Here is a 14434-nt window from a genome sequence, read left to right as displayed (position 1 = left end):
TAGTGAGTCACTGTTGGAATTAGCCAACTCGTACAAATACCTGGGTGTAACACTTCGTAGGGATATGAAATGGCATGATCACATAGTTTCAGTTGTGGATGAAGCAGGTGGTTGACTTCCATTTACTGGTAGAATATTGAGGAAGTGCAATCATTCTACAAAGGAGATTGCGTACAAGTCCTCCTGTGACTGGTTCCTTAATATTGCTCAAGTTTGTGGTACTCATACTAGATAGTACAAACAGGGGATATTGAACATATACACAGAAGGGCAGCATGAATGGTCACAGGTTTGTTTGATCCATGTGAGAGTGTCACAGAGATAATGAAGGAACTAAACTGTAAGACTCTTGAAGATAGACATAAACTAGCCCAAGAAAGTCTATTAACAAAGTTTCAAGAACTGGTTTTAAATAATGAGTCTAGGAATATGCCATAACCCGCTACGTATCACTCACATAGTGATCATGAGGATAATATTAGAATAATTACTACACACACAGAGGCTTGCAAACAGTAATTCTTCCCACGTTCCATATGCAAATGGAACGGGGAGAAACCGTAGTAACTGATACAATGGGATGTGTCCTCTGCTATGCACCTCACGGTGCTTTGCAGAGTATAGATGTCAATGTAGATTACACAATCTCAGTATGACTGTGATCTTAGGTATTGCCTTGATGAATGTCACAAACTGATTGTTGCATGGAAATGTGTAGACGATTCGGCTCACGTGGCATGTTTTGCTTTGATAGTGCTATCTGAATCTTGATTGCCTCTGATGACGTCTTCAGCATTGGAAGATGAAACATGAGGCAGAGAAATATGCTGTATCTCCAGCATGCTGGAGTTAGTAATGAGCTCATGTGGAGCCACATTGTTTACTCTCAAACTTGTTGATTTGTGGGGTTTTCCGCTTGGGTGGTTGGTGTATGGGACCTCATCAGCATCATCAGTCCAGAACTGGTCATCAATAAATAAATGTTCATCCTGTGCAACTTAAGATGGTTTTCATAACGGTTATTGTAAAAGAAATATGTCTTGGACCACTGCCTAAGGCTAATAAAGAAAAAAATCACCAAGGATGTAAAAGATTTCTCTTACCAGCATAACTGGTGACTATGCTGACCTTTAACATATCTCTGTTGTTATGGTGTTGCTGTGGTCTTTAGTCCGAAGACTGGTTTGATGCAGCTCTCCACGCTACTCTATCCTGTGCAGGCCTATTCATCTCTGAGTAACTATTACGAAGTACGTCCTTATGAATCGGCTTACTGTATTCAGATCTTGGTCTCCCCCTAAGATTTTTACCCCCAATGCTTCCCTCCAGTACTAAATTGTTGATCCCTTGATTTCTCAGAATGTGTCCTACTACCTAATCCATTCTTCTAATCTGGTTGTGCCACAAATTTTTCTCTTCAGTTCTGTTCAGTACCTCCTCATTAGTTACGTGATCAACCCATCTAATCTTCAGCATTCTTCTGTGACACCACATGTCAAAATCTTCTATTCTCTTGCTATCTTAACTGTTTCTCATACATGTTTCACTTCAGTAGGTGGCTCCACTCCGTACAAATACTTTTGGAAGACTCTTAAGTCTATGCTTAATGTTAACACATTTCTCTTCTTCAGGAACACTTTTCTTGCCATTGCCAGTCTAAATTTTACATCCTTTCTACTTTGACCATCTTCAGTTATTTTGCTGCCCAAATAGCAGAACTCATCTTCTACCTTAAGTGCCTCATTTCCTAATCTAATGTCCTCAACATCACCTGATTTAATTCAACTAAAGTCCATTATGGTACACACCTAATTATGGCCCTATGATAAATGTCAATATGGCTATATGGATTTTAAGCTAGCAATATGAAATTAAAAACCTGGAGTGAGTGGTATCCTTTCTTTCAGGAGTGCTAGTTCTGCAAGGTTCGCAGGAGAGCTTCTGTAAAGTTTGGAAGGTAGGAGACGAGATACTGGCAGAAGTAAAGCTGTGAGGACCGGGTGTGAGTCGTGCTTTGGTAGCTCAGCGTAAGGCAAAAGTCCCAAGTTCGAGTCTCGGTCGGGCACACAGTTTTGATCTGCCAGGAAGTTTTATAAAATTATAGTTCATAAAATTGTGTGAGAGAAATTGTGGTCTGGAATTATTTTCAGGGGGTGAAATATCAGTACTGCTGATAGGCACGTATAAAAATATTTGATACTACTCTAGCTTTAAAACTAGTATTTGCTTCTTCGAGGAGGAGAGAAGGAATAGGTTGGGGAATGTTCAAAATTAAGGGCACATCACTCAGCTTATCGGGCGTACTGATATTCTGCCTAATGAAGGTAAATACTAACCATCAATTATGTCTCATAATTTTATACTTTTTTCAAGTGGATTTTCCTTTTGATGCAAATAGTTCATAGTAGTTTAATGACAGATAATTATTATTGCAGTTGCAAACAGCTCCTTCTTTTGCTAATATGTACTTTGACTTGTTCCACATCCATGAAAATTCTCTTTCATGTTGTGAGTTACAGAAAACAGTGAATGAATGAAAATAGATAACAATAATAATAATAATAATAATAATCATAATAATAGTAATGTAATACTCAGTATACTTTTGGAAGGCAGCCCAAAAGACACTGAGAAGGCATTTATGTAGAGCCCATGAAAGTTTTCTGCAAAGAATCAACAGTTATTGTATGTATGACTCAGTGAATGTTGATGTCCACCACATATGAATGAAAGTTTGTTCGATATTGCAGGCTCTTACAACAGGTTCAGTGCCCAACTTCATTGATGTTATCCTCAATTTTGGTAGTAGTGCTGTTACTGATGATAACCTGTTACATCAGGCAGTCAGCAATGGACTGAAGATTGTCTTCTATGGTGATGACACTTGGCTGAAACTTTACCCAGACAAATTTGTAAGAAGTGAGGGAACTTCATCATTTTTTGTATCTGATTTCTGGGAGGTAAGAGGTTTCTGCAAATGTGTGTGTAGCATGTATTTAAATAGTGTGCAATCAGTAATTTAATGATCTATTCTTGAAGGTTGATAGCAATGTTACACGTAACTTACCATCTGAACTGAATTCCGATGACTGGAGTATAATGGTACTCCATTATTTGGGCTTAGATCACATTGGACATGTTGAGGGACCAGAAAGCCATCATATAAGAACAAAACTTAATGAAATGGACAGTGTTGTACAAAAAATACATGAACAGTTTGTTGTCAAGGTATGAACAGTAATATTTTTTTAACTTCCGTTCTCCAGATCATGGAGGAAATGTGTACTATACAACCTGAAATTGCTCCATTTGTCTGGAATTTGCAGTTGTGTTTTAGAATACCAATGGAGGAAAACCATCTCTCATGGTTATCTGTGGAGATCATGGAATGAAAGATTCTGGTGGTCATGGTGGTGCATCACTACCTGAAATAACAGTACCAATTATTGCTGTGGGGCAGAGCTGTGTACAGAGATATTCCAGGTATAGCAATCATTATATGCATCTTTTTAATTTCCTTATCTTTGTAAATACTAAACTAGATGATTTTTTATATGTTTATTAAAGGGAAAAACAAGTGGATACTCAGAACCTTGTGATATCCATGTTACATACACTGAGAGGGAAAAAAAATCTCAACACCAAGGAGCAGTTGTACGACATAAATGGAAGTTGGTAGGCCCATTTCCAGATCTGTAAGATGATGTCTATTCAAATTTCCCACCAACGCATAAGAGTGGCACTAGGAGCACCGCTATGAGAATGCAAATGAGGTCTGCTTTAAATGCATACCATAGTGGGTGTGAACATTAATTACCTTTGAGATTGGACGTGGTGAGTTGATGTTAGTCAAGAATGTTTTTAAGCCGACAAAGGTGCCATTATCAGCACCTTACTGAGTTTGAACAAGGTTGTATAATAGGGCTATGAGAAGCTGAATGTTCCTTCTGCGACATTGCAGGAAGACATTGCAGGAATGTGACCACTGTACATGATAGCTCACAGCTGTGGTTATGAGAATGTAAATTCACAAGAAGCCCGGGCTCTGGACAGCCATGTGCCACAACTGAGATGGAAGACAATTGTGTGTTCGCCATATAGTTTTGTTGCATGGTATTGCATCTGCAGCAGCTACCAGAGCAGAATTTGCCACCTCAGTGACATAATGAACTACTAAAAATCAGTTACTTCAAGGATAGCTCCGAGCCAGATGCCATGTAGCATGCATGCTGTTGACCAGAAACCACCACCATTTGCAACTTTAGTGATGTCAAGCAAGAGCTCATTGGAGGGCAGAGTGGAGGCCAGGTTCTGCCTTGGTACCAGTGATGCCTGTGTGTTAGTTAGAAAGAGGCCAATTGACGGCCTGCAGCCAACCTGCCAGTGTGCTGGACATAGTGGACCTACACCTGGAGTTATGGTCTCAGTTGCAATTCTGTATGACAGCAGGAGCCCTCTCTTAGTTATCCCATGCACCTGACTGCAAATTTGTATGTAAATCTGGTGATTCGACTTGTTGTGCCACCATTCGTGAACAGCATTCTAATGGGTGTTTACCAACAGAATAACGCTCAGCCACATAATGCTGTTGTAACCCAATATGCTCTAAAGTGTGTCAACATGTTGCCTTGGCCTACTCAATCACCAGATCTATCTCCAATTGAGCATGTATGGGATGTTGGTAGTCAATGACTCCAGCGTCATCCATGAACAGTGTTAACCGTCCCTGTACTGACTGGCCATGTGCAACAGGCATGGAACTCCATCGCACAAACTGACTTCCAGCACCTGAACAACACAATGCATACATGTTTGCATGCTTGCATTGAACATTCTGGCAGTTACACCAGTCAATAATGTACTGGCATTTCACATTTGCAATAGCTTATCTCGAGCTTACGTTAACCTGTGATCTTGCAACATTAGTAACTTAAATATGTTATCGAGACCAATGTATTTCTGAAATTTCATTATTGTACATTAATTATTTTTTGGTGTTGAAATTTTTTCTTGTCAGTGAATTTTAAAATCTGTTCTGAACATGAAAAAAATAAATTCCTTTTCAAAATAATCACATTGTCCTGAGAGCTCCTAGTCATTGCAGTTGCATATATGCCTTGATGTTAGTTAGAGATGAGGTATTACAAATTGTACAGCTGTTAAAATATTTTAATTGAATAAAAGTGCCTCTGTGCATGCTGTTTGCACACTGTCACAAGAGACTTCTAAATTTTAGCCCTCTCTTAAGCTCTCACCATTTGGGAATGGCTGACTACGTATGTTATACTATTATTTAGTTGTACAACATGTAACATGCAGATTGCTTCCAGTTAGAAATTCATCACAGTGTCATCTACTTCTATAGCAGCAGATTTTTCATATATATTGATGCCATGGAATCTTGGATATTCCTACTCTCTGTCCACTCTTGGATTATCTGGAAAACAAATGTTTGATATTTCTACTTCTTCAGGATTATAGAGTTTGTTTTTTCACATCCCTTCATTTCAGTGGACTGTATTGGTATGTTGTTTCTGTAATCTTCTTTGTACTTCATAAGTTGAATAAATTATTTTGTTTGCTGTGACTAAATTACAAGAGTGATTTGAAAAGTTCTCGGAATGGAATAGATAAAAAAGCACTTACATCACTGAAACATTTTTTTATTTTTCAGTGTAGTCTTCTTTAGATTAATGAACTTGGTCCAACGATGTTCCAGTGCCTTGATCACATTTTCAAAATCAGTTTCCTCCAGGCCTGAAAATAGTTGTCAACTCCGGCTGTCAGTTCTTCGTTTGAAGTGAATCTTCGTCCACCAAGAAAAATATTCAGTTTTGGGAAGAGATGGAAATCTTACGAAGCCTTATCCGGTGAATAAGGTGGGTGTGGCAACAATTCATACCTTAGTTTGTGTAATTTTGCCATCTCGATGGCACATGTGTGTGGGCGCGCATTGTCTTGATGGAAGCCGACTTTCTTCCTTGCTAGATGTGGCCTTTTCTCATGTATCTTTTGTTGCAATTTGTCCAGGTGGTTACATAGTATTCTCCAGTAATTGTTTGCCCAGTGGGGAGAAAATGTACAAATACAATCCCCTTCGCACCCCAGAATACTGATGCCATGACCTTTCGCGCTGAAGGAATTGCCTTTGCTTTCTTTGATGGCAGAGAATCAGCAAATTTCCACTACTTCGACTTGTTTCGTCTCTGGGGTATAGTAGTGCACCCAAGATTCATCTGTGGTCACAAACCAGTGCAAAAAAATCTTGTTCGTTACTCCTAAAACAGGCCAAACATTGTTCCGATATGTCCATTCTCATTTGTTTTTGATCCAGCATCAAGAGTTACGGCATCCATCTTGCAGATATTTTTTTCATTTCTACTTCTTCAGTTAAAAAGTAATTTACCCTTTCAGATGACATGTGGCAAGCATGAGCAATTTCACACACTTTCAATTGGCAGTCCTCCATGACCATTTTGTGCACTTCTGCAATGATTTCTGGAGTAGTGACACATTTTGGCCGAATACTGCATCGATCATCGTCTAAGCTTTCCCAACCAAATTTAATTAATTTGTCCACTTGGCAACAGTTGAATATGAAGGAGCCAAGTCCCCCAGTGTATTCTGGAAATTGGCATGAAAGTCCTTTGCTTTCATACCTTTCTTTATGAAGTACTTAATCACTGCTTGAATCTTAATTTTTTTTTCACCATCTTCGCAAATCACTATGTGGCGGTTTGGCCTGCTTTATTTATATCTCTGTTTGATGCCCTCGGTGTCGACGTACTGTGTTGCTACACTGGCTAAAAAAAAGATTGTGGATTCCGACACTGACTACTGTAAATAATGTAGCCGATAGGTGCACAGTTGCATTTCACTGTGCTTTACTTTCACTGTTCACAACCCACTAATAATACACAGTTATTTGGTCAGTGCACTATTGTTTCACTATCAGTCAGTCCCAGTAATAGTTTTCAGGCGAACATCCACATACTGCTACAATAGTTTAGTGTCGGACATCTACGAGCAGTAAAAGCCTAATCACAAAGTTCACAGTTCTTGAAGAATAGAAAGGTATGTATGGAGCAGGCACTGTCATTGTTTTTACACATGGCCTAATTGTTTAGCACTTATTCCACAGTTACGTTCAAGCATTATTGTTATTCTAACCAACACAGGTTTCTCGTCTAAAACTCGACAGTGGACTGACTGTCTCAGGACCAAAAATTGGCCCCTTATATGTCATCACAATAATAGGTCCTGTACAATTAAATCTTAACTCATTAAATTAACTGAACACATCGAAAAATTCTGTCTTTTTAACAGTTTTTTCTTCAGCAAGGATTAGAGTCGAATTATTTGTTTAAATGATGTAATTAACCCATATCGTGTTGTAAACAATACTTTGACAAAACTGTTAATTACTTTTGAATTAATGAAGGGCTGGTTTTGCTAACATGTTTTTGAATAGAGCCAAATAGATACTTTAAGATTACTAGTATTTTGTCTTCCAAACGTTTATAATTAGTACAGAATTTGTATTTGTTTACATGTAAACAGTAGAATTTAAGTTGCGAAACAATTACTTATTTCACCCTATAACAAAAGGTACTACCTAGGAATAGTCAAAATAAATTAGAAAATCAATTACATACCTAAAACCAAGCACAAAATTAGATCTGGTGTTAAATTCTTTAAAACTGAGGGCCAACCTTTGTCTTATATGAAAAAGCAGATTACATTCATCTATGTTAATGCTAATTAATTCAATAATGAAAAAATGAAATTTAAGGAGGCAGATGGCGAAACAAGAGGGGAAGTAAAAATATCTTAGCTCGCTTCATCACAACTACGCAGGAACATCAAGAGAGCCGCGTCACCGCCACAGCTCTCTTCAAAGACCACTGATGTGGCACATGTTTACAGGCAACAATCCATTGAATATCACGTGAACAACTTGTTGCCCTTGCGCTGATCTCTCGTGGTGATTCCGAGAACTTTTCAAACCACCCTCATAAGAATAACACTTTGAGTAAAGGGTCTATACTAAAACTTGATGGTGAAATGTAGATTCCCTGTGACTTGGCATTTGCTTTAAATTTTGGTGACTGTTCCAAACTGAAATAGTGCAGAGGTTTCCATAAAGTTAGGTTCAGGTGGAATCTGATCTCATCCTGCAAGAAGTCGGTCAGAGGACAATAAAAGAATTCTCTTGGAGCTCACTCATAATTTCTGATGTTGATGTTCTTAGTTTGATTATTGACTGAATTCTTTTTGAGTAATACTTTGATTGTGCTACAGAATTCTCCCTTTTCTAAGTATACATCTGTTGTAAATTTATTGAATGCAGTAGCCTGAAGTTTTCGTAAATGTTTGTATGGAGGATAATTTTAAAAAATTATAGATATACAGAGTGAAATGAGTGTAAGTGCTGAAAATTCTATAGGTGGCTGAGGATGGTGTACTGAACAAAATTATATCAGTATTTAAGTCATTTGCAGACTAATAATTGTAGCTATTACAAGTCACATGTTTTCAGGTTGGATAGTACCTCGATGTATGTGTGGCAAAAGCAAGCCATGTCTATTTTCCCTGGGTCAGCAGATCCAATATTAAAGTGTGGATTTATGGACGCAAAACAGATAATCTGTACTGACAGGCGTCGTCCACATTGCAGCGCAGGTATGCCCATGCAGAAAACATCAGATTGTAAAGTTTGTGACATTTGCGGGAAGACTGATGAGAAAAAAGCAACCACAACACTGATGTATGTACATATTAAGGTACCATGTATAAAAATATCTGCACTTATACTCATTACAACTGTATATCTGTGTAAGGAGAAACATAAAACGTGTCGAACCTCAAACCAATGATTTTGCTGGAGTGAGTGAGTGAGTGAGTGAGTGAGTGAGTGGGGGGGGGGGGGGGGGGGGGAAGCGAGGGGGAGAGAGAAGAGAGGATGGAGGAGGGGGAATATAGTTTTATTGGCGGAATCCTGGGAAAGTATTGCACATCTACATATGAGAACACATCTAACTTTTGGTTTATACCTACTTTTGCTTTTGAGTGGAAGCCAAATACATGCCGAAACAGGTTAGTTCATCTGACAACAAACCTAACCTAACATTTGCCAGTTGATTTTATAAGGGCTATCAAACAGGCTGTTTTTAAACTTCTTGCTGATGTTCGTGAGGCGATTAGGAAAGAAGTATGTCATGTGTTGATAAGGGCATGTTCACCCAAGTATAGTATTGGGTGCGGTAGTGTTCATAGTAGGATATTAAAAACACACCATCAGGCAGTAACTGTAATTTATTTACTACCTCTTATTTCAATTAATAGGTAAAGGTATGCCATTTACTAATGCGTAAGTCATTGTCCATCGCGTGAATTACTTTTTGAATATGACTCTGCACAACACATTCATCTAGGCGGTGTTGGAAGCTTTCCGTAACTCGGCGTAAAGTATTCCCTGGGACATTGCTGGCGGCAGTTCTGATGCAATCCTTCAACTCAAGAATGGTGGCACAACTTGTTCGGAACACTACTTGCTTCAGGTAGCACCAAAGGAAAAAGTCTGCACATGAAAGGTCAGATGAGCGAGGTGACCAGGAAATGTCACCAAAACGGGAAATTACTCTACTCGGAAATCTCTGTCGCAAGAAATCCATGCAAATTCTGGCTGTATGTGAGGTCGCTCCGTCTTGTTGAAACTGTAATTGTTCCACATCCACATCGACCATACCTAATTGGGGAAGAATGAAGTCTTGCAGTATCTTTAGGTAGCGTTCACTGGTGACAGCACCAATGTCATCCTCAAAGATGTAAGGGCCAATAATCCCAAAGGAAGCAACTCCACACCACACTGTGACACGAGAACTGTGCAGGGGCTTGATGTGCAGTTCATGCGGGTTTACATCACTCCAATAATGCATATTCTGTTTATTCACTGAACCACATAACTCAAAATGAGCTTCATCTGAATCAGGTTGTTGTGCAACATTTGTGGATTTTGGCAAAGGAGATCACGCATGGTTAAACAGAATGTTTCATGTGAAACCCAATTGCGAGGCCTAATTTCCTGAACAATCTGCAGCTTATATGGGTGAAAATGGAGATCTTCGTGCAATATTCTCCTGAATGAGCGATCAGACGTATGCACAGTTTGCGCATGATGACAAGCAGATCTTTTTGGGCTACACAACATTGCAGCATGAACATTTTCCATGGCTTCTGGTGTCCGCACAGTTCTTTCACTTCTTCCCGGTTTGCCATTGCAAATAGAACCTGTTGTTCGAAATGCATGTACCGACCTCACAATGGTCCGTCCATCTCGAACTTTCCTATGACGTCCCAAGTTGAAATGTTGCCGAAATAGACGTTGGGTAGCAATAACAGAGTTGTTATTCTTGAAATAACTTTCAACAGCAAAGACATGATGCTGTGCACTCCACCGCTCCATATCACTGTCAATATAACAGCTCATTAGTACATAAATGCAGCACGAGCTGGCGCTCGTTCCTGCAGTACGTCATTCTACGATGCAATTAAAATTACGCTATGAATGCTGCCGCACCCCGTATTACAGCAGCAGAGAGATTTGCTTTGTGTTTTATTTAAGTGGATCCTGATATTGTTATCTTACCTGTGGGCAAGGCCAGTACTATGATTGTGTTAGAGAAGCCGCATTATTTTCATAAGATGCAGTGTTTACTGAATGAGCCCATGTACCTGAGACTAGTTGTAATAGGAAGATCTTGGAGAAAAGTTATTTGTCACAAGATATTATTAAGAGTCTTAAATCATACTGTTCTGTACCTCCTAGAGTGTATTGGATTTTGAAGATCCATAAGGAAGTAATTCCTCTGAGGCTTATTGTCAGTATTATAGGTGTTGTGGAATACAATATACCCAAAACAAACTCTTCTCTGTTGAACCCAGTAATAGGTCAGTGTGTACATCACAGTAGGAATTTGGTAGATTTCATATGGCAATTAAAGGGATTGTGTTTGACTGACTGTTTTTTTGGTAGGGTTTGATGTGGTCTCTCTACACACATGTGCCTCTGTCAGATTTATTACAGTTAGTTGAGGTTAGGTTTGGTATTGTGTTAACTAGCCTGTTTTGACTTGTGTTGACTTCCACTTACTTTTTAATCAATGACCAGTTTTATGAACAGAGATGGAGTTGCAGTGGGGTGTCCTTTGTCAACTATTGTTGCCATTATTTTTATGAAAAAGTGTGATAAATTTGCTGTAGAGTCAGTGGCATTGAAACCTGCATGCTTTTTTTTTTTTTTTAGATGCGTAGACAATAATTTTATTATTGAGTCTTATGGGAGTGGGAGTTTGCAGAACTTTTCAGAACATATTAATTACATCCACCCAAATATTTGCTTGGCTGTGGAGCTGGAAAAGGGTAGTTCACCTTCCTTCCTTGATGTGTTAGTCAAGTCAGCTCACACTTATTTGAATCTTCAGGCTGATCCTTGTAGCCATCCAGCTTGGCTTGAAGAGGTACTTTGTACTTCTGTTCGTAGGTTCCATGTCATCTCCGATCCTGGAAGTTTATCAGTTTGAAGTTACCTTTCACTGAAATGGGTATAATGAGAACAAATCACACACACATTGAATAATGAGAGTAATAATGTGATTCCTAAGTCTACAGCTTGCTTCCCTTAGTTGTATTCTGAGGGAACGTGATACGGAGTGTGTTTCAAACACTACCTACTACAAAGAGATTTTGGTGTGCTCATTCAATTACTGGGATAATGTTACTGAGGAAGTTGTTGACATTAAATTAGCAAGCAGTCTTATGGAGACAGAAGTTTTTATTTAAGATCTGCCTGGCATCCTGCTATCTCTCTCTCCCAGTCAAACAACAGAGAGATGAACTGAGTTGATTCCATTCTTGTTCCTTGCTCTTAATTCTTCAGCTGTTAATTAGGTGTTCTGTTAAATGTGATGGCTACTTCCACTGACTCAAGAGAAAAAATTGTATTTTTAGCCCAGTTTTGCTTTGTTTGTATTGGGTGGGTGAGGAAAACACATTACTGTTTTTATAGCATAATTCACTTTATAATACAGCAGAGAAATATTTGTATTTTCAGCTCTGTGTTTGATAATGAAAGAATTATTTCACAAATTGATTTAGTTCCTACATTGTCTGCTCTTCTGGGTGTTCCTATACCAGCTGGTAATCTGGGGAAGACCATATACGGACTGTTGCATCACCTACCAACAAACAAACAGTTGTATTTCTTATATTATAATGCTCAACAAATGGCTGAGTTATTTGGAAAAACCTTTGAGATAACAGAATCAGGTATGCCAACAAATATTTTGACAATGTACTGTGCATTACAAAAGTGTAAACAACTAGATAAGGAAATGTGTATAAAACTAATGGTATGATTTTTCTATAATGCAAGATTGTCATTCAGAATATCAAAAAGCTATTCAGCTTCATGAGAAATGGTTAATTTATGAAGAAGAAGAAAAGAACACAGCCATTGAAACAACCATTGCAGCATATTACTCTGCACTGTCATGCATGGGTTTCAAACTTACGGAGTCACTGATAAAGTATGACATCCACACAATCTGTGTTGCCATTGGGGTGTTGTTGCAGGTAAGACCTCTGTATCTTATGTTTTTAAAAATAATTACAACAGTCACAGGACAGAAATTACCACTGAATCTATTTAAGAGCAGTGTTGTGTTTGAAAGTCTTTTGTGTATGGAATGTGTCTAACCAAATTTTCACATCCATCAGCTATGCTCTCAGTGTTCTTCATGCAGCAGTCATTTTCCTTCTGCACTCCATTTTTTATTGCTTCTGCATATTTAATAAAATTGTTCTCTTTGCCATTTGGTTTCCGGGTAACATTTTTTTGCTTCTGTGCAAAATTTTATTGTTAATGTTCTCTTTACTGTGTCTTTTGCTTAGATTTTTAAAACCTTTTTTTCTCAGGCTATCTTTTGAAGACTGTGCTCCACTACTTTTAACAACTTTAGGTTTAAGATCATGGAAATACCACAAGCAGCTATATGGCAAAGTATCTATCTTATGTCTAATGTCATTTCTAACTGTACATCATGTGGTTAACATTCTGAGTCTCAGTAGAAGTACAATGCATATTTCTTAGAGTATCAGAGATGAATTAAAATTGATTTCCGCTATTCCAGACGAACATCTGTTCCCATAAGAATAGTCATCACATGTTACTTCAGTAATTTGTTCTGAGACATGTTTATGTCACTATCCCATTAACTCTGGTGTACTAGTAACATTACAAACAAGAATAGAAGGATATAATGCAACAGCAATTGCTAATTTACTTTTACATCCAACTATCCTGCATGAAATATGTGGTTCATTCAAATGAAACGTGGTCAGTGCGTCTACCTTTGCCTTACACATAAGATGGCACCATGTAACTGCGGGTATGGTGTCGCCATTGATTAGTAGAGAGACTGACACGTGTGCACCATTTAATGTTTCATAGCACCAGTGTTGTTTCACAATGAAGAGAAGGTGGTCACACAATTTATCGTTCACTACTGAATATGCAGGTCAGTAAGCAGGAACAACGAGGAGTGAATCGATTTTGGCGGTGGAGGGAGTTGGAGGCCATGAAATGTATCAACGGATGAAGGCTTTGTATGGTGAGTACAGTCTGAGTCATTCAAGTGTTTTGGAATGGTGCAAATGATTCCTTGAGGAGCGTGAGTCACTAGAAGACGATGCTCGTCCTGGACAGGCTCATGTCATCACACCGGAAATAGTTGCAGAAGTGGATGCTTTATTCTTGGGCAACTGCAAAATCACCGGGGACGAGATCCATCGGTTACTGGTTTTAGCGTGGGCTCCAGCCATGACAAAGTGTGTGACTGGATCCAGGCCTGGATCTGACAGCAGCCTACTAGCTTCTTCAAGGATGGAATCGACTTCTAGTGTTGCAATGGGATAAATGTGCCAACAGTTTTGGCAACACATTTTTGAGTATATATACTGTTTATAACTATATTTTTGAGTTAATTAAATCGTTACCGTTACTTTACAGTAGCGACCACGTTTCATTTGAATGCCCCTTATATGAGCCCCATAATAGATGGTTTGGATACACTGGCCAACAGTGAAAATGTTTCAGGCTCAAAAAGAGTTAATTCTCATGTGTTTCCATTTGCTGGATTAAAAAATCACCATAAAAATGACAGACTAGCTTTTGCTTTGGAGTTAAAGTGATGTTTCATTTCTAGAGTCAACATTTTCAATTTGGGGTAAATTTTGTTTTTGTAGTTGGCACACATTTCCAATAACGAACCACTAATGCTCTTAAGCTGTTGGTAAGTCTTAAACAAAGTTACTGTTGCTGTGACTGAGAGTTTCATATAGTTTCTACTGTAATTGAAGCAGAATTTCTGGTATG

At 38.6% G+C, this 14434-nt stretch overlaps 1 protein-coding gene across 4 annotated transcripts in view; it reads left to right on the top strand.

The window, feature by feature from the left end:
* Positions 1-14434, top strand: part of LOC126483965 (GPI ethanolamine phosphate transferase 2) — a 108042-nt gene that overhangs the window by 31395 nt on the left and 62213 nt on the right. For 2 of the 4 annotated variants that reach the window (XM_050107266.1, XM_050107263.1), the window contains exons 3-8: positions 2751-2960; positions 3040-3228; positions 3338-3483; positions 8540-8682; positions 12157-12327; positions 12434-12633. In XM_050107266.1, coding sequence (XP_049963223.1) covers positions 2751-2960; positions 3040-3228; positions 3338-3483; positions 8540-8682; positions 12157-12327; positions 12434-12633 — 1059 coding nt within the window. Of the gene's footprint in view, positions 1-2750; positions 2961-3039; positions 3229-3337; positions 3484-8539; positions 8683-12112; positions 12328-12433; positions 12634-14434 lie in introns of all 4 variants that reach the window. The other 2 variants (XM_050107264.1, XM_050107265.1) reach the window with 2 other exon arrangements.

The sequence above is a fragment of the Schistocerca serialis genome, chromosome 6, assembly GCF_023864345.2.
Source record: "Schistocerca serialis cubense isolate TAMUIC-IGC-003099 chromosome 6, iqSchSeri2.2, whole genome shotgun sequence".
Classification (NCBI taxonomy): Eukaryota; Metazoa; Arthropoda; class Insecta; order Orthoptera; family Acrididae; genus Schistocerca; species Schistocerca serialis.
The sequence above is the reverse complement of the archived record's forward strand: the minus strand, read 5'-3'. Positions and strand labels throughout refer to the sequence as shown.